This window comes from Suillus bovinus (assembly GCF_016758785.1).
Source record: "Suillus bovinus strain UH-Sbo-P2 chromosome Unknown EDB93scaffold_4, whole genome shotgun sequence".
Classification (NCBI taxonomy): Eukaryota; Fungi; Basidiomycota; class Agaricomycetes; order Boletales; family Suillaceae; genus Suillus; species Suillus bovinus.
The window spans coordinates 674,227-696,642 of NW_024542060.1; the positions used below are offsets into that span (position 1 = coordinate 674,227).

Consider the following 22,416-nt stretch of genomic DNA (forward strand, 5'->3'; position numbering starts at 1 on the left):
AACGAGTGTATACTACGAGAGTCAATAAGAGTATTAGAATATTAAATGAATGTCTCACCTCAGTCTCGTACTCGTAGTGTAACGGACTGAGGTGTGTAACTCTAACGTGCCTGTATGTACTTGCGTGATTAGGTAAGCTGATTCTCGACGTATCGATAAACAAACTATTAACAACACCTTTGGCGTCGACGGACCTTCACGAGCAGCTGTTGGCTGTACAGGGTGGTCTGACAGAATATCGAGGAGGTACGTGGATGATATGTCAATGTCTTTACCCACATTGAACTCCGTGCTTTTCATGCCAGCTAAACCCACATAGTCCGTGCTATCACACCAATCCCTGTCTTCATCATCCGAGTCTGAACATCTACCTTGATGTTCGTTGGTCAAGCTCGAAATGATGTCCGCGGTCACGATAGGTGGTCGAGTGGGTGGCGGGACAACAGGTGGTGTCTCAGGTTTACCATGGATGGTTGCATACATATCTCGCCATTTGACGGAAGGAGCGACTGTCGGTTCTTTGCTCATGTCAGCTTGCCAGCGGTGCCAATGATGAATCTGTATATGTTCTTTTAATGTCGAGATGTCTTGTCTGCTCCGAGTGGGGCTGTTAAGCCATGTGATTGTTGAAACTGTCCTCTCGTCGGCCATCGACACTGGGACGACGGAGTATAACTTGATTGCAAGGGCCTGGACATAAGAGTGAGTCAAATAAAAAAAATATTGAATGAATGTTACCCCAAGAACTTGTGCATTTTCGTCCTTTTGAACAGCTAACCACCAGTCTCGAACATTCTCGTGCTTGCGAATCTTACAATTGAAAGGATCCGCTCCTTTGTGATACTCCTTGAGCTCAACCTTCAATGCCTGCAGAGCCTCTCGTGGAGTCAATCCAGTGAAGCGGGGATTTCTCTCTTTCATAAGTTTTGCGGCGGCTTGGTCTGACCTTACCACATCATAAACATCACCATACTCGTGCTTGAGCATGAGCTGAAGGCTCGTGCCAACTCTCTTCATGATTGAATCTTCGGGGGATACAATACTATATGTCCCATTTGCTTTCGTCATATGGATGGGAGGCAGGTCAAGAGGATTGATATTCTTGTAGATCTGTGCAGTTCGGTGTTCTTCAGAGCGTCAGTGTTGTGACGGCACTGCAACGAGTTGTCCACCTACCTGGGTGCAAGAAAAATGCCGTGATATATGGATCATTTGGTGCGTCGTTGATCATCTGATTGAACCGCGCATTTGTAATTGTGCGAATGGCCAATTTGGTCTCTTCCCGCAGTCGAATTGTATTGCCTCGAAGGAGTTGTTCCATTTGTGCGACAATGGCAAGCCAGTACAGATAGACGTCTGCGCATGTTGTATGCGCAGATTCCAGACACTGAATTGCCTTCGTGTATGGTCCTGTAATTGCTACGAGCTTGGCTAGGGCAACTTGAAACATTAGCGAATCTGTGGTGTTCGCCTCGAATAAATGATTTCGTCCCTGCGCAGATGTTTGTGAGTTGTTACTTGGATCAAAATGGTACATAGTGTCTTACCTTCACGTCGATCCCCAGACTCGGATTGCTAACTATGGCTTGCATTGCAGGCAAACAGCGTTGCAGTGAGGCTGCAGACCAATGAATGTTCGCGAATCGAGTTTTGCTGATTTTCTCTAGACCCCAGCCAATTTTAAGAACACCGCGATGATAGTTGAAGTGCTCCATTGCGTAGCCTGACTTGTCCATGAAAGCCAAAATCTTTCTAAGATGGTCAGAGACCTGCAGGTAGGGTCCGAGTCATTAGCCTGAATCTTGATGAGTACAAGTATCACTCACCTCTTCAAATTCGGGCAGCTGACATATTTGCTTGGAGCACAGTGATAGTAAATGACATGCGTCCTGGAGGTTCAAGATATAAGGCCGCTTTGCCGACAAATCTCTGCGGCAGTTTTTCGTGTTTCCAGTGTCATCTGATGATGAGCCGGAGAAGTTATAGGGCCCGATTTCGGCAATGACCTATCGCAACATCAACGTGAGCTTTACATTTGTGCGAGCGGGGTACAAATTGGACTTACACCCTCCAACAACTCTCCAATATATTGGGCTGTATGACTGAGCATTGAGGCATCGTCGAGCTCAAGTAGAAGGGTTCGCCTGTCCGCAGTGGTGACATGAACAGTGTAGAATCGTCGAGCTCAAGCAGAAGGGTTCGCCTGTCCGCAGTGGTGACGTGAACAGTGTAGAATGATTTGGGCTTACGGATTTTTCCACCATCAAATGTAACGGTGAGATCACGTTGTGTTTTCAGATAGTCGAACATCATTTTTGTTATTCTTGCAGATTTGTTTGGAATTAGTGTATCAGCAAGAGTCGTTGCAGAGGTAGACTTGTAGTTGGCATTCAGGATGCTACAAAAAGCCTTGAACTCATCCGAATCAATGACGTGTGGTGGGATTCCCGTACACGTCACAAATAGCATGAGTGCTTGGTCACCTTTCTCCTTTAGTGCTTTATGACCTTCGGTAACGTACTTCTTGTTGAATGACGCAACCTGTTTTGAACTTGAAACGACCTGCAGCTCCATCCTTGGTTTCTTCATCAGCCGGTCTTCCACGTCCAATAGCATGACGTCATTCGAATCCAAGTTTGACTTTGACCCTGCTTCTAGGACCACACCTTTTCCCTTCCCTTGTACAGCTTTGGAAGCCATGTAATCCCTAGCTTCTTTGCGCCACTCCCTCGCCATACTCGGACATTCATTGGCAGCATGCTTCATGATTTGTTGCCGAGCTCTTGGCCATGACCAGGTGATGTTACAGCCACGGCTGGCAAAAACCTTGCGAAGCAGTGGATGCATCTTTGCACCACCTTTTCGACTGTCCTCGTCTTCGCCAGCACTGATATACCGGTCATCATCGAAGGTTGACAATATATGGCTATCGAGCTTCTGAACCTTGTGCTTTCGTTTCCCGGGTATCTGAGTATGATTGACTTTGATTGGCTTTTGTTTTGTAGAACTCGAGTCTGAGACAAGGACTGGCAACTTTATAGTTTGCCATCAGTAAGTCTATTTTATTGGACGGAAAAATAAGATTTAACTCGCAGCTTTTCCTGCGGCAAGAATGAGGCCTCTTGCAGCTTCGAGAGTGTCGTCAACCCATTTCTCCAGGATAACATCACCCGGAAATTTCTTTGTCCATGTTTCAAAAACGTGGACTATGGCCTCCATCTCTGGGCCTCGTTCAACGAGTTTCAGGCCATCAACTCGACTGCCCAACCTGACTTCTAGCTCTCGATTGACGGCAGCAGCCTCACCAATGTCCACAGCCCATTCAGCATCTGGGCTGAAGTTCGAGAATTTATACTTCGACTCCTTGGGAATAGGTATGTCTGCTGGCAATGCTGCAAGACAGAGTCGTAGTTCAGCTAGTTGATCCTTGAGATGTTGTTGCATTTAGCTTTGCGATGGGGAGGACAATATTTACAATATTTCTGCAACTCGAACTTCACAATTCTTCGGATTCTCGGTGATCGTCCAAATCGGCAACCAAATCAACTTATATATTTTGACTATGATGAGCCAGCGTGTTCAGAAATTAAGCTTTTTGCACTGGTCCAGCCGAAACCAGCCGAACTGAACCAGGACCCAAATTCACCCAAATTGACACCCCGTTTTCGAGGGTCTGAAATTCTGGGCTGATTTGCCCAGCTGATTTGCCTTGCTAATTTACCGTGAATGACAGTGTGAATTTCAGACCCTCGAAAACGGGGTGTCAATTTGGGTGAATTTGGGTCCTGGTTCAGTTCGGCTGGTTTCGGCTGGACCAGTGCAAAAAGCTTAATTTCTGAACACGCTGGCTCATCATAGTCAAAATATATAAGTTGATTTGGTTGCCGATTTGGACGATCACCGAGAATCCGAAGAATTGTGAAGTTCGAGTTGCAGAAATATTGTAAATATTGTCCTCCCCATCGCAAAGCTAAATGCAACAACATCTCAAGGATCAACTAGCTGAACTACGACTCTGTCTTGCAGCATTGCCAGCAGACATACCTATTCCCAAGGAGTCGAAGTATAAATTCTCGAACTTCAGCCCAGATGCTGAATGGGCTGTGGACATTGGTGAGGCTGCTGCCGTCAATCGAGAGCTAGAAGTCAGGTTGGGCAGTCGAGTTGATGGCCTGAAACTCGTTGAACGAGGCCCAGAGATGGAGGCCATAGTCCACGTTTTTGAAACATGGACAAAGAAATTTCCGGGTGATGTTATCCTGGAGAAATGGGTTGACGACACTCTCGAAGCTGCAAGAGGCCTCATTCTTGCCGCAGGAAAAGCTGCGAGTTAAATCTTATTTTTCCGTCCAATAAAATAGACTTACTGATGGCAAACTATAAAGTTGCCAGTCCTTGTCTCAGACTCGAGTTCTACAAAACAAAAGCCAATCAAAGTCAATCATACTCAGATACCCGGGAAACGAAAGCACAAGGTTCAGAAGCTCGATAGCCATATATTGTCAACCTTCGATGATGACCGGTATATCAGTGCTGGCGAAGACGAGGACAGTCGAAAAGGTGGTGCAAAGATGCATCCACTGCTTCGCAAGGTTTTTGCCAGCCGTGGCTGTAACATCACCTGGTCATGGCCAAGAGCTCGGCAACAAATCATGAAGCATGCTGCCAATGAATGTCCGAGTATGGCGAGGGAGTGGCGCAAAGAAGCTAGGGATTACATGGCTTCCAAAGCTGTACAAGGGAAGGGAAAAGGTGTGGTCCTAGAAGCAGGGTCAAAGTCAAACTTGGATTCGAATGACGTCATGCTATTGGACGTGGAAGACCGGCTGATGAAGAAACCAAGGATGGAGCTGCAGGTCGTTTCAAGTTCAAAACAGGTTGCGTCATTCAACAAGAAGTACGTTACCGAAGGTCATAAAGCACTAAAGGAGAAAGGTGACCAAGCACTCATGCTATTTGTGACGTGTACGGGAATCCCACCACACGTCATTGATTCGGATGAGTTCAAGGCTTTTTGTAGCATCCTGAATGCCAACTACAAGTCTACCTCTGCAACGACTCTTGCTGATACACTAATTCCAAACAAATCTGCAAGAATAACAAAAATGATGTTCGACTATCTGAAAACACAACGTGATCTCACCGTTACATTTGATGGTGGAAAAATCCGTAAGCCCAAATCATTCTACACTGTTCACGTCACCACTGCGGACAGGCGAACCCTTCTGCTTGAGCTCGACGATTCTACACTGTTCATGTCACCACTGCGGACAGGCGAACCCTTCTACTTGAGCTCGACGATGCCTCAATGCTCAGTCATACAGCCCAATATATTGGAGAGTTGTTGGAGGGTGTAAGTCCAATTTGTACCCCGCTCGCACAAATGTAAAGCTCACGTTGATGTTGCGATAGGTCATTGCCGAAATCGGGCCCTATAACTTCTCCGGCTCATCATCAGATGACACTGGAAACACGAAAAACTGCCGCAGAGATTTGTCGGCAAAGCGGCCTTATATCTTGAACCTCCAGGACGCATGTCATTTACTATCACTGTGCTCCAAGCAAATATGTCAGCTGCCCGAATTTGAAGAGGTGAGTGATACTTGTACTCATCAAGATTCAGGCTAATGACTCGGACCCTACCTGCAGGTCTCTGACCATCTTAGAAAGATTTTGGCTTTCATGGACAAGTCAGGCTACGCAATGGAGCACTTCAACTATCATCGCGGTGTTCTTAAAATTGGCTGGGGTCTAGAGAAAATCAGCAAAACTCGATTCGCGAACATTCATTGGTCTGCAGCCTCACTGCAACGCTGTTTGCCTGCAATGCAAGCCATAGTTAGCAATCCGAGTCTGGGGATCGACGTGAAGGTAAGACACTATGTACCATTTTGATCCAAGTAACAACTCACAAACATCTGCGCAGGGACGAAATCATTTATTCGAGGCGAACACCACAGATTCGCTAATGTTTCAAGTTGCCCTAGCCAAGCTCGTAGCAATTACAGGACCATACACGAAGGCAATTCAGTGTCTGGAATCTGCGCATACAACATGCGCAGACGTCTATCTGTACTGGCTTGCCATTGTCGCACAAATGGAACAACTCCTTCGAGGCAATACAATTCGACTGCGGGAAGAGACCAAATTGGCCATTCGCACAATTACAAATGCGCGGTTCAATCAGATGATCAACGACGCACCAAATGATCCATATATCACGGCATTTTTCTTGCACCCAGGTAGGTGGACAACTCGTTGCAGTGCCGTCACAACACTGACGCTCTGAAGAACACCGAACTGCACAGATCTACAAGAATATCAATCCTCTTGACCTGCCTCCCATCCATATGACGAAAGCAAATGGGACATATAGTATTGTATCCCCCGAAGATTCAATCATGAAGAGAGTTGGCACGAGCCTTCAGCTCATGCTCAAGCACGAGTATGGTGATGTTTATGATGTGGTAAGGTCAGACCAAGCCGCCGCAAAACTTATGAAAGAGAGAAATCCCCGCTTCACTGGATTGACTCCACGAGAGGCTCTGCAGGCATTGAAGGTTGAGCTCAAGGAGTATCACAAAGGAGCGGATCCTTTCAATTGTAAGATTCGCAAGCACGAGAATGTTCGAGACTGGTGGTTAGCTGTTCAAAAGGACGAAAATGCACAAGTTCTTGGGGTAACATTCATTCAATATTTTTTTTATTTGACTCACTCTTATGTCCAGGCCCTTGCAATCAAGTTATACTCCGTCGTCCCAGTGTCGATGGCCGACGAGAGGACAGTTTCAACAATCACATGGCTTAACAGCCCCACTCGGAGCAGACAAGACATCTCGACATTAAAAGAACATATACAGATTCATCATTGGCACCGCTGGCAAGCTGACATGAGCAAAGAACCGACAGTCGCTCCTTCCGTCAAATGGCGAGATATGTATGCAACCATCCATGGTAAACCTGAGACACCACCTGTTGTCCCGCCACCCACTCGACCACCTATCGTGACCGCGGACATCATTTCGAGCTTGACCAACGAACATCAAGGTAGATGTTCAGACTCGGATGATGAAGACAGGGATTGGCGTGATAGCACGGACTATGTGGGTTTAGCTGGCATGAAAAGCACGGAGTTCAATGTGGGTAAAGACATTGACATATCATCCACGTACCTCCTCGATATTCTGTCAGACCACCCTGTACAGCCAACAGCTGCTCGTGGAGGTCCGTCGATGCCAAAGGTGATGGCCATGACTTCGTCCTCGACACCGATGGATGATGAGTGGGCGGAATGGAGATAAGCAGCTTCATTGTATATTACGGTCAATTAGACCAAATTTACCTGCAAATTAGCGCAAATCAGCGTCAAAGAGCTATGGGTGAATTTGAGTGAATTTGCTGTCATTTACACTCATCAATTAGGCCCTCACTGTGGGTCGTGCTAATTAGCCGGTCAACCAGAGCGGGATCCCTAATTCCCTGAACCCTATCTCGCTGGTGGTGTCGGATTAGGAGCTCCCTGATGTGACGGTCGTCTGTCGAGTCTTCCTGCATTTTGCGTAAGTTCTTCGGGTTTTTTATGTCTCTCTAGTTCGACGAGCAGTTTATGATCAATATCCGGTTTGGTGTTTATTGCCCGTCACTTCTCTATCATACGTGCACATTCTATTTGCGTTCAGATGATTGGTGGAGAAGATTACTTAAGTGACATGCTACAAGTGCATGCAGGCAACAGTAAGTGTGTCAATAATCTCATTGTGATACTGCCTTTAAAGAGGCCCTAGAAACATTTTGCGCATCAAATTATGCCTGATCCATTTTGAATCCTTCGGAGCGTTTGAGCCGTGATGGAGCCATTGCGGCGAGTGACAAAGACGCGATCCAAACCAAGCAGCGTCGTAATATTGTGAAGGTAATGTTGGTCGCAACGACCAGGATGGTCCTTTTCTGGTCTTGCTATCATTCGCTGATAAAAAGATCATTATATCCGAATGGCAACAGCAGATGAGCCTTCAGTCGTTGAGACGCATGCAAGCTGTGCTCAGAACGTTCCAGTTGGTGAATTGGTGCTCGTCGACGTCCAAAAGGTACCGTTGCATTTACCTCGCAATGCTGCTTGCCCGAGCACACTGTCATGTACTTAGGCTTTTGATTTGTATGACCGACTCATACTGTCTCCCAAGGGTTTACAAGATCCATAACGTAAAACGGATCTATATAGGGTATAATCTATGTATCCAAACCGATTGAGGGAAGTCGACGTCAAGCCCCATTGTCGTAATTCATGCTCGATCGTTGTGGCTGGAAAATGGGACCTACCACGAGGTATCCCTCTATGGACTCGAAAGGCTCCCATCTGCAGACGGCAAAGATATCATATATCTAGCTCAATGCCAACAAGGACAGCTGCAGCTAGCGCAGCTTTGTCATTGTCTTCTAGCAACCCTGCTTCATTCTCTAGAAATTGAATTGTTCAATCATCCATTGTGGCAGATGTAGTGGATCTTCCGGATTGACTACGTACCAGTCACGGCATAGATCATGATAGTATAGGCTCATTGAATAATGATTTTCATAATTATTTTGTCGCTCTGGTGTGTGGCAATCTGGATCATTTAGCCTACCGCAAGAAGCTATCCATAAGTCACGCAGGTCAAACAAAATTCACTGGGACCAAAAACAAAGAAATCGAAATCTTAGATCGACGGAATCCCGGCAGGAACTAGGATGATTGGATTTGAATAATCGATGAGCAACAATAGTTCTGAGAAACACCTAGCAATAGCTTTGCACATAGTCTGTACGTCCGCCGTGGTGCCGCATCCTGAATAACACAAGAACCCAATAGATAAACTGATTTAGAATGAGTAAAGAATCAAGCGCTTTTCACAAGTATTGAAGAAAACTATGATGTTTCATTCCCAAGATCCAGCGATGCGAGCACATGAAAGCATTTACCTGACTCTGATCGCGTATAAAAGCCAACCTATGCAGCCCAGAAAACACTATGAACCATGAAATTCACTTCACTCACTAATATTGTCATATCTGCCGCAGCGATGGCTGGCGTATTAGCTATCGCATCTAATTCAGATACAACACCCATTGGTCGAAGCTGTGTGGACAACTTCCGTAGGCACTTTTGCGGCCTACTAGGTGCAGGCTGCATACTAAGTACGGTTATCCACAGATGGATATGCATGCATTTCGTTCCAAGATCTTAACAACTTGATGCCTTACGCGGTTTACTGCAGATCGAAAGGGACAGTTGAAACAGCCACGGCGTGTGGCTGCCAAACTTGCTGTCGCAATGGAGGTAATGTGAAGACTATATGTACAAAGCAAGTTTATTTTTCCCTATCGTCATTCGAGCCCAAGTATTAATCTTTGCTCAGGTAGTGTGTAACTGTATGTGGTGCACACTAGTGTGGCAAGAGGGCGTGAAGCTTCGAACCATGTTTTGATTACTAAGTAATTTACGTGACAACATATGTACTGGTAACTAGCACGTGAGGAATGCGACACGTAAATTGACTGGACTGGACGCGCTTGTACTAATACTGCAAGTTTTGAAATATCGCCACCTTGTAAGGATTCATATCCTTTACGCCCCAACTATAGCTTCACAATGAGACACACGGACACATGTCCTGTCAGCCACGTGACTCACTGATGCGAAGAAGCATCACGCTTCACATCCGAGTCACGCGGACACATTCTTTTTCCTTACCTTCACTTTCTCGTTATGCTCTACGACGAGCTTGGTCTTTCACCCTCGTTCATAACTATACCCTGAACTTATCACCAAACTATCTCTCGTCATTCTCTCTTATTTTCATTCCTTCACCCCAAAAACAGTCAAATACCTAGGCAACTGCGTGGGTATGGGTAACCCGTATGGGTCACGGGTAGGGGTACACCTGGGGTATGGGTGGGGGTTGCCTTTTATGGCACCCGTACCTATACCCGTACCCGCACACGGGTTAGACCATCGAAACACAATATATTGCTACCTAATCAAGATATAGTACCTATGTCAAACCAAACCAAACTTTAAAGAAGCCACAACTGTTGAAAAAATCTTTTGGTCCTGTCATCCTAAGCATACCTGTCCTAGACTGCTACCTCACATCCAGCCATGCAACCAAACATATTTACTGCAGCTGCAAAACGAGTCACAAAACTCATGGACAAGGCTAAAGCGGCACTTGAAGAGAGACTTGAAGCTTCCGGACCGTCAAAGAAGCGCATGATTGATGCAAATGGCGCAAGTGCGGTCTCCAACAAGTCGAAGAAGGCAAAACAAAATCCTCCCGCAGATATATCCAAAGATAGACCGGTAGCCGAGGCCTCTCCACCTCCATCTGATGTGAGAACGGCAGCAGAGCCTCGTAAGATTCGCCGTGTCATTGTTCGCACTGAGGAAGAGGAAGAAGCATTGTATAACAATGCCATTGTCATTGATGACATGAGCGAGAAAAGTGGAGACGAGGCTGGTAGTGAGGCTTCAGGTCCAGAAAGTGCCGAGGACGAGCGAAGTATGTTCCTGCTATACAAACATAGCACCACTAATTAGCAACAGCGAGGCTCATGAAAGAATGGGTATCACCTGTTTATGCATTCTTTGACCCAACTCCCTGCATCACTGAAGTTGGTGGTCAACGTGCACATGAATTCAAGTGCTGTGTGAAAGGATGCAAGGCGACGATCCGACGATTCCTGGACAAAAAGGATGTGCGATCGATGGGGAACATGCGCAAACATGTAAAATCTTGCTGGGGGGAAGATGCACTCAATGCTGCAGATGATGCCAAAGATGCAGATGAAGTGCAAGCAAAAATTGTCAGAAGTATCCTAAAAAACGGGTCAATCGCGGCATCTTTCGAATGGAAAGGAAAGGGGAAATTGACTTACTTGCACCGTCAGCACACACATGGAGAAACAAGGTGAGGTCTTGATGTTGTTGCTGATGGCACCTAAGCCTAAATTGTCTTCTTCCAGGGCAGAGATGGTGCATTGGGTTTCGGAGAGCCTGCGTCTGTTCGAGATAGTCAAGGATTGGGGATTTCAATCATTGATGAAGACCGGAAGGCCAGAGTATTACATACCTTCGCCATCCACAATTTCGCGTGATGTTCGACTTGTGTTCGCTCGGACTCGTCAACGAGTTGCTAAAATGTTACAAGTTAGTTCAAATCACGCACTTTGAAATATTCAAATGAAAAACCTCACCAGGAATATGACGGAAAGATAAATTTTACAACGGATGCTTGGAGTTCACCAAACCATTGAGCATTCGTGGCATTCTCGGTGCACCTCGAGCACAAGGGCATACCACTAAGCCTACCATTAGATATAATTGAAGTAGCTAAGGTGAGAAACTTACCTTGTTAGAGCCGCAGCAGCTAATGCTATGTTAGTCCCACACAGGTGAAGAGCTGGCGAGTGTGTTTGCAAAGATGCTTGAGGAATTTGGCATTTCAGACAAGGTAAATTTTAAAAGAGATGAGACAACTTACAAATTGATATTGTGCGGCCCAGATTTTGAGTGTAACATGCGATAACACTTCCAATAATAATGTCATGGTTGAGAACCTTGCAGCTGAGGTACCAGCATTTGGGGGGGCCACAAGCCATATGCAGTGTTTTCTCCATACAGTAAACCTCGTAGCGAAATCGCTCATTCGCGAGTTTGATGTAACGAAGAAAGAGGCCGACAAAGCCTTGGATGAGCCTGAGAATAGTGGTGATAGAGCAGAGCAGCTGGAGGTATTGAGCAAGGGGATTGATGCAGAGGAAGCAGTGATGATAGCTGAATATGGTGTTGGGGATAACAATGGTAGGGATAACGATGACGGTTGGGTTGACAAAGTCGGAGAGCTTGATCCTGATGAACGACTCATGCTGGAAAAGAGTATTCTTCCTGTGAAGTTAGCCCTTGTGAAGGTAAGAACAAAAAGACACCAACACGCACCTTCAAATCTAATCTCTCTTCTAGCTCCGTAAACTGGCCTACAAAGTTATACATTCGACGACTATAGTCCTCCCAGCATGGCGTGAGATTCTTGAAGACTTGCAGGCACCTGTTACTCTCATGCCACATGATGTTTCAACCCGCTGGAACTCCACATTCGATATGTTGGAATATGCGATTGAGCATCGGGAGGCCGTTGATACTGTGACTCAACATCGAGATCTTGGTCTGCGGAAGTTTGAGCTGAATGATGAGGAGTGGGCAATTGCCGAACAACTGAGGAGTGTTCTCAAGGTAAGCACCAGAAAGATCCGCACAACACATGGACTAACAATTGTTTGGTCTATGTGTCTATGTAGATTCTAAAGGACACAACACTATTTTTCTCCCGCTCGACACCTAATCTAGCCACCGTGATTCCAGCCATGGATCTCATTGATGAAAAGCTCACTACATACTCTCGCAACAGACAGTATCATCCTTCAATCCGCTCAGCTGTTCAGCTGGCAAAGGTAACACTTAACCGGTACTATCAACTTACAGATCAATCTGAAGTCTATCGCATTGCCATGGGTTCGTTCTTTTTTGTCTCTGTTCTGATGGCTCACATTCACACATATTATAGTACTACACCCGCATCACAAGCTCATATATTTCAGGAACGCTCAATGGGAGGACAATTGGATTACGACAGCTGAAAAGCTTGTCTGTGACCAATTTACTCTTTATTCAGCCTTGGATGCCGACCTTCAAGACAACGACTTGGACATGGAGACTTACCTACAGAGACGTCGCATAAGGTACGTCTTTTTTTCTAACTGTAACTACTGACTACTGATTCTATTCTAGATGAATAACATGTTTGATGACATGCCTGCCCTCGCTCTGCCAAAATCAACTGATCTCTGTGATGAGCTCGAGCGCTATCTCACCTCCAACATCGAAAATGTGCCTGATGCACTCGCATGGTGGCATGAATGTTGTACCACCTACCCTCATCTATCGTGGATGGCGCTGGACTACCTTACTATTCCTGGTGAGTTTTTTTTAATTGAACTTGCATATACTACAGCTAATAATATCAACAGCCACATCAGTCGACGTTGAATGACTATTCAGCCGAGGACGGCTCTTACTCTCACACGTGCACTCACGCTTATCTGCACAATCAACGTGCGCACTGCTGTGCCTCAGTTTTTGGAGCAAACTCAACCTGGTCAAGACTGATGACGTTGTCAGCATCAGTTCTTTGCCTGATGTCGAAGGCGATGAACAGGAGCTCGATGACGGGTGGGATCAAATTATTGTTGAGTAGTTTACTACACCATGTCGTAGTTTTTCCCCATAGTATTTGTTACCCGCGGGTACACCCTTGATGGGTTGTACCCTGGGTCCTTCTTTCACTACCCACTGTGCAACCCGTACCCTTGCTGCGGGTGTGGGTTTTTCTCGGGGTGGGGGTGGGGGTTGACCTGCCGACACTCGCGGGTTCACCCATGCAGATCCCTACAAATACCCAATGGTTCTCATCATTCCTGTGCACGGCGAGCTCCCTATTACTACATTCATTCAAAAACTAACATACTCTCACTCATTTCCGTTATTCCTACTCTGTCAGGCTCAGCACCACCATTCTCCGTCTCACTGAACCTTCATGTTTGTAATAATTAAGGACCCTTACTCTTTCATAGATAAAATACGGCCTTGTAGACTCACTTTGAACGTTGGTTGATTTCCCCACTATGAACTCACGTCAGATCCTAAGAACAGTCCTATCGCCTCGAGCCACGCAATTCCCTTATCGGACTCAACAACAGCCTTATATATTTGTAGCCCACTGCGAGGGAATTGCTTTCGAGCTCCCCTTGCACCCCAAGTTCGATTTATCGAACTCTTTCTTTTTTCCCTTCCGAAGTCCTTTCACAATTACTAAATATTATCATCCCAATGCGCAGAACCGTCTCCAACCAAAACAGCCAACTGCGCTGGCTTTCCTGGAGAACACTTCTGCCACAAAGAAAACCAGAACCCGCGCCAACACCATCACCACCGCTTCACCGCATTACTATATTGAAGTAATGCCCACTCAGCCTTCCCCTAATGAGATTGGTGCTTATTGAACCCCTACCCGAGCCGACAGCTCAAACCAGAACATAGACACATCTGATGCTCCATCTGAATCCTCCATCTCCGAAGACGATACCATAAGCCAGTTACCATATTTTAATGATCTATTTCCACCCCTTCCTTCTCAATCCACATTCACTCTTAGACCTGCAACCTTTGACCCCGAAATGCCAGAATACCCTTCCATACCTCCCCAATCCCACAATACCCCGACGGTTGCCCTCCCTACAGCCATTCCCCCCATTCCGAAACCTCAGTTTGTTCCTAAGAACAAGTTGCTACCTGCACCAGCTCAACCAGCACCCACGGTAGTCCAACACCCCACTACTTCTCATCATATCCAAAAACCGCTTTCGTCGAAAACCACGTCCACCATGTCGATGAACATGAAGGGAATATCTGCAATGCCCAGACCCGGCTCTAGCAAAGCCCCGTCTTTTAGTGGGGAAATGTCCGACCTACTAGAATTTTTAGAACTGTTTGAAGACTTAGCCTCGTCCTGCAGACTCACCGATACCGACAAATGCAAAATGATAGTTCGATATGTCAACCTCGAGACCAAGAGGTTCTGGGTCATGCTCATGGGGTACGAGAGTAGGGATTTCAGCATCTTCAAAGCAAACATTATCGGACAGTATCCAGGAGCAGCCAAAGGTGCAAGATACACCATTAGAGATCTCGAACAAGTCATCCTCAATACAGCGGAATCAGATGTTTCTACCGAAACGGAACTAGTACAGTACTATTGTCAATTCCGTCCTATAGCAGTGTGGCTGGTAGCTAATTCCAAAATCTCGGAATGCGAGCGAGATCGTTACTTTTGGCAAGGCCTTCCCCATTCAGCTCGAATCGCAATAGTGCAATGACTGCAGCACACCGAGGCAAACTATACTCGCAATGAAGCCACTAACTTCGAGAAGGTTGTCGAAGCAGGACGGTCTGTGCTCTCTGATGACACGTTTGATGCAGATTTGAACGAACCCATCACCTCTCGCATCAAGCTAATGAGAGACGGGTGCACACAGAAGGCTCGACCATTGCGACAAACCTGGGATTCAGATGAGGAAGAGGAGAGAAAAGATGTTAGAAAGGAAGTCCACACAAGGCGTGTCGCATTCACACCACCCATCCCTCCCAAAGACAACTTCGACAAGGTCGAAGCCCTGGCTTGTAAAATGCATGGACTAGATATAGGCGATGCAGCATACTCAGGGTGCTATATATGTCTCACATGCTTGGCACCTGCAGCTATTCATGGATGGGTGTCCCCTAAGTTACGGCAACTTGTCAATGCCGTATTAACTCAAACACCACTATCATACCTCCCCCTTCCATCATTTTCATCATCTCCTACCTACCCATCCAATGCCACTTGCTTCTTCTGCGGAGGAGCTCATATCATGCGAATGTGTTCGGTAGCAGGAGGATATTTACGGGCAGGACAGATTATTAGAGACAGCCAGTACTTTGCCTTTCCGGATAGGTCCCGTTTACGACGATTCAGAAACAAAATGTTCAAGCAAGCTATCGATTCAAGGTATTCGGCGACACCAAACATGACACCTGCTACAGGAGCTAACTCCATTCCCATCAAAACAACTCGAGTCGAGCCCACTCCACCAGCTTCCACGGAAATCCCCTCCTCCGCCTTCATATCCGACTCATACTTTATCCAGTGCAAACTGGTTGCTGGTAATCACGCAGTCATAGTAACGGTTGAAGAAGAAGAGAATGAAGAGGCAAACGTACTGGCCATAACCAGGTCCAAGTCCAGAGCTGCATCTGTTGTGGACAGCACTTCTGTTCCGAGAACTACCCTTCCTTCACCTCTCTCAGAACCCGCCTCTCCAGATCCCACAAAAACGAATGATACGGACACGAAGAAAGGGCCAGCGTACAAGTATGAATCCAAGGCAGCCTCACCTGACGCAGCTCGACGCATCTACGACACCATCCTAAGTATGCCCATCCTGCAACTGAAAATATCAGACCTATTGTCTATTAGTCCGGACTTAAGGAAAGAAGCCGTCGAATACTCACATACACATCAAGTTCCCACACCAGCCTCTATACTATCCACCAACATGTTAGTTGCACCCTCTCCAATATTGGTTGAGCATGCCACACCTCTGCAAGAAATACAAATAACGTTAAACGGGACGCACTCAGAACTAGGATTGTTGGATGAGGGATCAGAAATTGTCGTTATTCGGGAGGACGTATGGAAGAAGACCAACACCCCAATCAATCCAGATGTACGCATGCGCATGCAAACTGCCAATGGAGGATCACAGGAATTAGCAGGATGTCTGGAGATGTTAGAAATTGATGTCGAGGGAATTAAGACTTGGGCTCATGTGTATGTGGTTCCCGACACACCCTATCGCTTACTTCTAGGATGGCCTTGGCAGCGGCTGGTACAGTTGTCAAAAACTGAAGATGTCAATGGAGTACACATCACAGTACATGACCGCACAGATTCCAGCAAGGTCCGAATCGTTGCAACGACACCTCACCCTTGGGCTCATCCATCCCTGGCACTAACCACATCAATATTCTCTCATATTACCCCCTTTCCATCATCCTCGCCGACAAGCTCAACAGACATCTACCACACTATCAAATTGTTTGGTGACGTTATCACCAGTTTTCCAACACAGCGTGGCCGAGAGAACAAGATCAAGAGAGCTAATGACCAATACTGTATGAACCTAGGCATGAAGATCAACGCCAAACCTGGTGACGTTATCGCTGGTTTCCCAACACAGCGTGGCCAAGAGAACAAAATCGAGAGAGCTAATGACCAATATTGTGTGAATCTAGGCATGAAGATCAACGCCAAACTTGGAGGCCTCAATTCACTGCCAAACCCGGAACGAGTCCTGGCTATCCTGCCGACAAATTCGACGCATATCCATCATCCCATCCTACCAACCAGCCCTACCAATAGATATCATGCTATTTCCCCCATCACCTCTTCAACCACCTCCTCATATTCCCTATCTACCACTCGTTTAAATATGCCTATCCCTACTTCCCGTCTTGTCTTCTCATCCTTCACCGAGTTCCTCCTCCAATCCCACTTCGACATTGACCCAGTCCATTGCACCTTCACCTATAAGAAGGTCGCAAATAAGGTGAAGCCTGTGGCAACGACCATGCCAGCACACGTGTGCATTATCTGTTGTTTTCCAGAAGACCCTCTCGCATCCTTGCCACTCCTTTCCCCCACACCCCCTGCATTCATACCCGGCACCTGCCTCACCCAAGAACGAATGGACGAGCTCGGAGTCTTCAAGAATGAATTCCTTCTCCCCGAAGAACGAAAGCTTGCCGCTCACGTTCTAATGAACAACGAGTTTGTGCTCGCCTGGGACGAGATGGAGAAGGGACGCTTCCGGGACAATTACTTCCCTCCCATCGTCATTCCTACCATCGAGCACGTACCATGGGTACACCGTCAGCCCCCATTCCACCAGGTATTAAGAAGGAAGTAATCACACTCATCAAGTCAAAAATAGCCTCCGGTGTCTATGAGCCATCCAACTCATCCTATCAGTCTCGTTGGTTTTGCGTTGCAAAGAAGAGCGGGCAGTCAGAATCGTCCATGACCTCCAGCAGCTAAACTCCATCACGGTTAAGGACACTGCAACGATGCCATACATTGAGCTCTTTGCTGAACAATGCGCTGGCCGTTCAATTTACTCAACGATGGATTTGTTTGTAGGGTTTGATCATCGAGCCTTAGCAGAGGAATCATGCGACATCATGACATTTCAAACCCCCCTTGGCACCTATCAACTCACCGTCCTTCCTCAAGGCTGGACTGACTCACCAGCGGTATTTCAGAACGACATTGCCTTTATCTTACAAGACGAGATCGAGCTAGCACCAAATTTCCAGGACGACGTTGGCGTCCTTGGACCCTGTACACGTCATGAGTCACCTAATGGGTCTTATGAGTTCATTTCTGAGAACTCCAGTATCAGACGATTCGTTTGGGAACACTGTGTGGACGTCAACAGGGTTCTGCATCATCTTCGACACGCAGGAGCCACAGTATCTGCAAAGAAGTTATTTCTTTGCATTCCCGAAGTTATTGTAGTTGGACAGCGTTGCACATATGATGGACATATTCCCAACGAGACGAAGGTCTCAAAAATCACGCACTGGCCTCCCTGCACGACGAAAGCTGAAGTACGAGGCTTCCTCGGAACTGCAGGTACCGTCCGCAATTGGATTAAAGACTATGCCCACATCACCCGTCCACTCACTAATCTCACTCGTGCTAATGTACCTTTCATTTGGGACTCTGTCACCCAAGAAGCCATGGAAACAGTCAAGCACGCTGTCTCTACCTCTTCCGCTATCCGCCCGATCAACTACTCTTCACAGGATGAAGTCATCCTATCTGTCGACTCATCCTACATAGCCTGCGGTTGGATCTTATCGCAGATCACTAACGGAAAATGTTACCCATTGTGATATGGGTCCATTACTTGGAATGAACGTGAAGCTTGTTACTCCCAAGCAAAAATCGAGCTCTATGGCCTTTTTTGGGCCCTTCATGCAGCCAAAGTATGGCTTATTGGTCTCAAAATGTTCACCGTCAAAGTAGACACCAAGTACATCAAGGGGATGATTAGTAATCCTGACATTCAGCCGAATGCAGCCATGAACCGCTGGTTAGCTGGAATCTCTCTTTTTAATTTCAAACTACGCCACATACCAGGAACCAAACACCTTGGGCCTGACAGTCTTTCTCGACAATGACCAACACCAGAAGATGACGACGGACTGCAGGAGACATCTGAGGAGATAGAGGATTGGTTAGATGAGGTTCTGGGATGTGCTATTTGGGCGGAAGGAGACTTAAAAGAAATTTTTGGAGGAACGAAGGACAACAGCTGACTTGTTTTCAATCTCACAGCGCTATGAGGCAGTGCTGAATTTGACCTTCCCACAGATGACACTACATGTCAGCATGACAATGATCTCCTCATCATCCTTTCCTACCTCCAATCGCTCTCATTCCCTTCGACAATATCGACTGCTGATCACACTCACCTCATCAAACGGGCCCATAGTTTTTTCGCCAAAGGAGACTATCTCTGGCACAAGCAGTCTACTGGACACCATCAGCTCGTTCTGTTCAGTTCGAACCACGCTCACATTCTGATCGATACCCACGATAAGCTCGGTCATAAAGGCATCTATGCCACACGACACACCATCATGGACAGATTTTGGTGGCCTTCGCTCGACAAGGACGTCGCTTGGTACATCCAAACTTGCCATCAATGCCAGCTTCAATCAGTCGAAAAAGTTGTTATTCCCCCCACTGTCGCTATTCCCACCCCACTCTTCCGCAAAGCCTACACTGACACTATGCACATGCCTACGGCACAAGGCTTTTCCTACATTGTACAGGCACACTGTTCCATATCTGGATGGCCAGAATGGAGGATGTTGAGAAAGGAAAACGGCCGCACTTTGGGTGCCTTCTTGTTCGAAGAAGTCTTGTGCAGATGGGGAGGAGTTGAGGAAATAGTCACTGATAACGGAACACCCTTCGTCGCAGCTTTGGAGTGGTTAGCAGAAAAATACAGTATCCGGCACATTCGCATCTCTGCCTACAATTCGAGAGCCAATGGAATAGTCGAACGGTCGCATCGCACTATACACGACTCTCTCGTGAAAGCTTGTAACGGCGACATCACCCAATGGCCATCTCTAGCGCCTCTTCTCTTCCTCTCTCGTTTCGCTCAAATTATTCTATCTTATCACGCACATTTTAGTTACATTGTTGGGAGATCGACCGAGGGTGGTCAATATTCAAAGCAAGGAGGGGATGTAAGGATTCATATCCTTTACACCCCAACTATAGCTTCACAATGAGACATACGGACACATGTCCTGTCAGCCACATGACTCACTGATGCGAAGAAGCATCACGCTTTGCATCCGAGTCACGTGGACACATTCTTTTTCCTTACCTTCACTTTCTCATTATGCTCTACGACAAGCTTGGTCTTTCACTCTCGTTCATAACTATACCCTGAACTTATCACCAAACTATCTCTTGTCATTCTCTCTTATTTTTATTCCTTCGCCCCAAAAGCAGTCAAATACCCAACAGTTCTCGTCATTCCTGTGCATGGCGAGCTCCCTATTACTACATTCATTCAAAAACTAACATACTCTCACTCATTTCTGTTACTCCTACCCTGTCAGGCTCAGCACCACCATTCTCCATCTCACTGAACCTTCACATTTGTAATAATTAAGGACCCTTACTCTTTTGTAGATAAAATACGGCCTTGTAGACTCACTTTGAACATTGGTTGATTTCCCCACTATGAACTCACGTCAGATCCTAAGAACAGTCCTATTGCCTCAAGCCATGCAATTCCCTTATTGGACTCAACAACAGCCTTATAACCTGTAATCAAGTTTCTACAATCAAACCCGGTATACAATGATCCACAACTACATTGACTGGGACGCCATACCACTACATTTCTTCAAAACGATATCATACAGAAATGAAAGGGTGGTGAATCAGAATCTTAGTGATGTTCTGGCCCGGCTTGGCTTGAAAGCCACGGATTTGGCCTGGCTTTGGGTGGCTCCAGCCCACAGGATTTTCAGGCCAGGCCAAAGCCACGAAAGACGGCTGCCTTCGGCCTGGCTCCAGCCCCTCGAAGGCATGATCTAATCCGCAAGAGAAATGGATAACACCTATCAGCAGATCTTGGCGCTAAGGCCCAAGAATCAGAACCAGAACCAGAAGAAGAAGAACCGGTTTGGACCAGAAAGGTACAAACCATGAGGAGACAGAGACACCATGGAGGTTGACCGCCTCTCAGACAAAGAAAGGTCCGAACATATGAAAGCCGGCAAATGCTTCATATGCCACCAGACTGGCCACAGAGCCAATGACAGGGAATATCACCCTAGAGAAAGGAAACCGGTCAGAGAGACCAAGCATAAAGAAGAATCAGATGATGAACCTATGGATACCCATAGGATGACTAAGAAAGCGGATTTTTTAGAGTGGAGGTCTGTATCGATGCCAGTCCCTCCCATCCCAGTTCATACTGTACATCGTGTTGGCAATAAAGAAGAGTTACGTGTCCCTGCCACTCTCATCCCAACTAAATGTGTGCAACCAGTTGAAACCACTGTTGTCATCGATTCCGGCGCCGCCGGATCATTCATCAGTCACGAATTCATTGACAAACACTACATTCGCACCAAGAAATTATTGAAACCCTTCGCTATGGTCACAGCCAACGGCAGTGATTGCAAGGACGGGAAGATCCGAGAATATGTCGAACTCGGAATCAAGATCGACAAAAGAGTCATGTATGGAAAATTCAACGTGACCCGACTCCAAACCAAGGACCACATCCTCCTTGGATTCCCCTGGCTGCAAGCCATGAACCCAACCATCAATTGGGCAGAAAGCCATCTTACCCTGGACGAAACACCCTGATCCCGGGAAGTAGAAGAATGGCTAGATCAAGAAAGGAAGATTGCTGGCTTCAAGCCGCTCTTCAAGAAACCGAAGCCTTACCCAAGGAAGGCCCCCAAGAACATCCTGCACCCCAAGAAGGTGCCTATCACAGAACCCGCGACCTCCAAGAAGGCGCCATCTCCTGAACCCGTTGTTCAGAAGAAGAAAGAAGAATTCCGTGCCTCCATCATGGAAATCCACGATGAAGATGAACCTGTCCCACAGCTGAACCCTGATCCAGACAAAGAAGATGAGGGATTTGAGATCCCGAACATGGATCAGAAGCATGACACATGGGTAAAAGATAACTTCGCACCGAAGGTCGAAGGTTTGGCCTCTTTTCCCCTCACCGACGACGAATTCCTCATTGAATACTCCCAGGACGCCACCGCAGTACGCCTGATAGAGAATTTGGATTTGGACACCCCCCTCACTCGCGACAGTACATCGGCCTTTGAAACCAAGAAAATGGCAAAACCCCCATCACTTCCAGAATACCTGAAGACTAGCAACAAGTCCCAGGAATTAGCCATGGAAGGTGAGATCGAGAAGAAAAAGAAGACGTTCAAAGAACTGGTCCCCTCTTACCTTCACGACTTCGCCGATTTATTTGCCAAAGATGGTCTTAATTCCATGCCGCCCCACCGACCGGGTATTGACCACAGGATTGAAACCAAGCCAGGGTACATTCCAAAGTCATCCAAACTCTACCCCCTATCTAAAAAGGAAAGAATCGCGGTCAAGGCATTTATTGATGAACATGTAAAAAAGGAATTCATCTCGCCATTGAAATCTC

General features: G+C 46.7%; 4 protein-coding genes across 4 annotated transcripts; 3 read left to right on the top strand and 1 right to left on the bottom strand.

Moving 5' to 3' along the window:
* Positions 1 to 630: 630 nt before the first annotated feature.
* EDB93DRAFT_1076430 (uncharacterized protein) lies at positions 631 to 3,444 on the bottom strand (the record flags this gene model as incomplete). Its single annotated transcript, XM_041445235.1, has 7 exons — positions 631 to 690; positions 739 to 1,127; positions 1,177 to 1,471; positions 1,536 to 1,748; positions 2,066 to 2,184; positions 2,250 to 3,014; positions 3,090 to 3,444. Coding segments are annotated over 7 exons (2,196 nt in total), but the record flags the coding sequence as incomplete, so codon positions are not given.
* Positions 3,445 to 3,974: 530 nt separating this feature from the next.
* EDB93DRAFT_1076704 (uncharacterized protein) lies at positions 3,975 to 6,788 on the top strand (the record flags this gene model as incomplete). The annotated part of the gene is made up of 7 exons (XM_041445263.1): positions 3,975 to 4,329; positions 4,405 to 5,169; positions 5,235 to 5,353; positions 5,671 to 5,883; positions 5,948 to 6,242; positions 6,292 to 6,680; positions 6,729 to 6,788. Coding segments are annotated over 7 exons (2,196 nt in total), but the record flags the coding sequence as incomplete, so codon positions are not given.
* A 2,212-nt stretch (positions 6,789 to 9,000) lies between these two features.
* Positions 9,001 to 9,334, top strand: EDB93DRAFT_1119936 (uncharacterized protein; the record flags this gene model as incomplete). Its single annotated transcript, XM_041448474.1, has 2 exons — positions 9,001 to 9,174; positions 9,218 to 9,334. Coding segments are annotated over exons 1-2 (277 nt in total), but the record flags the coding sequence as incomplete, so codon positions are not given.
* A 2,303-nt stretch (positions 9,335 to 11,637) lies between these two features.
* Positions 11,638 to 12,340, top strand: EDB93DRAFT_1076419 (uncharacterized protein; the record flags this gene model as incomplete). Its single annotated transcript, XM_041445233.1, has 2 exons — positions 11,638 to 11,946; positions 11,999 to 12,340. 2 exons carry the CDS (start codon positions 11,638 to 11,640, stop codon positions 12,338 to 12,340), a joined length of 651 nt encoding a protein of 216 aa, XP_041312450.1.
* Between the last annotated feature and the right edge of the window lie 10,076 nt (positions 12,341 to 22,416).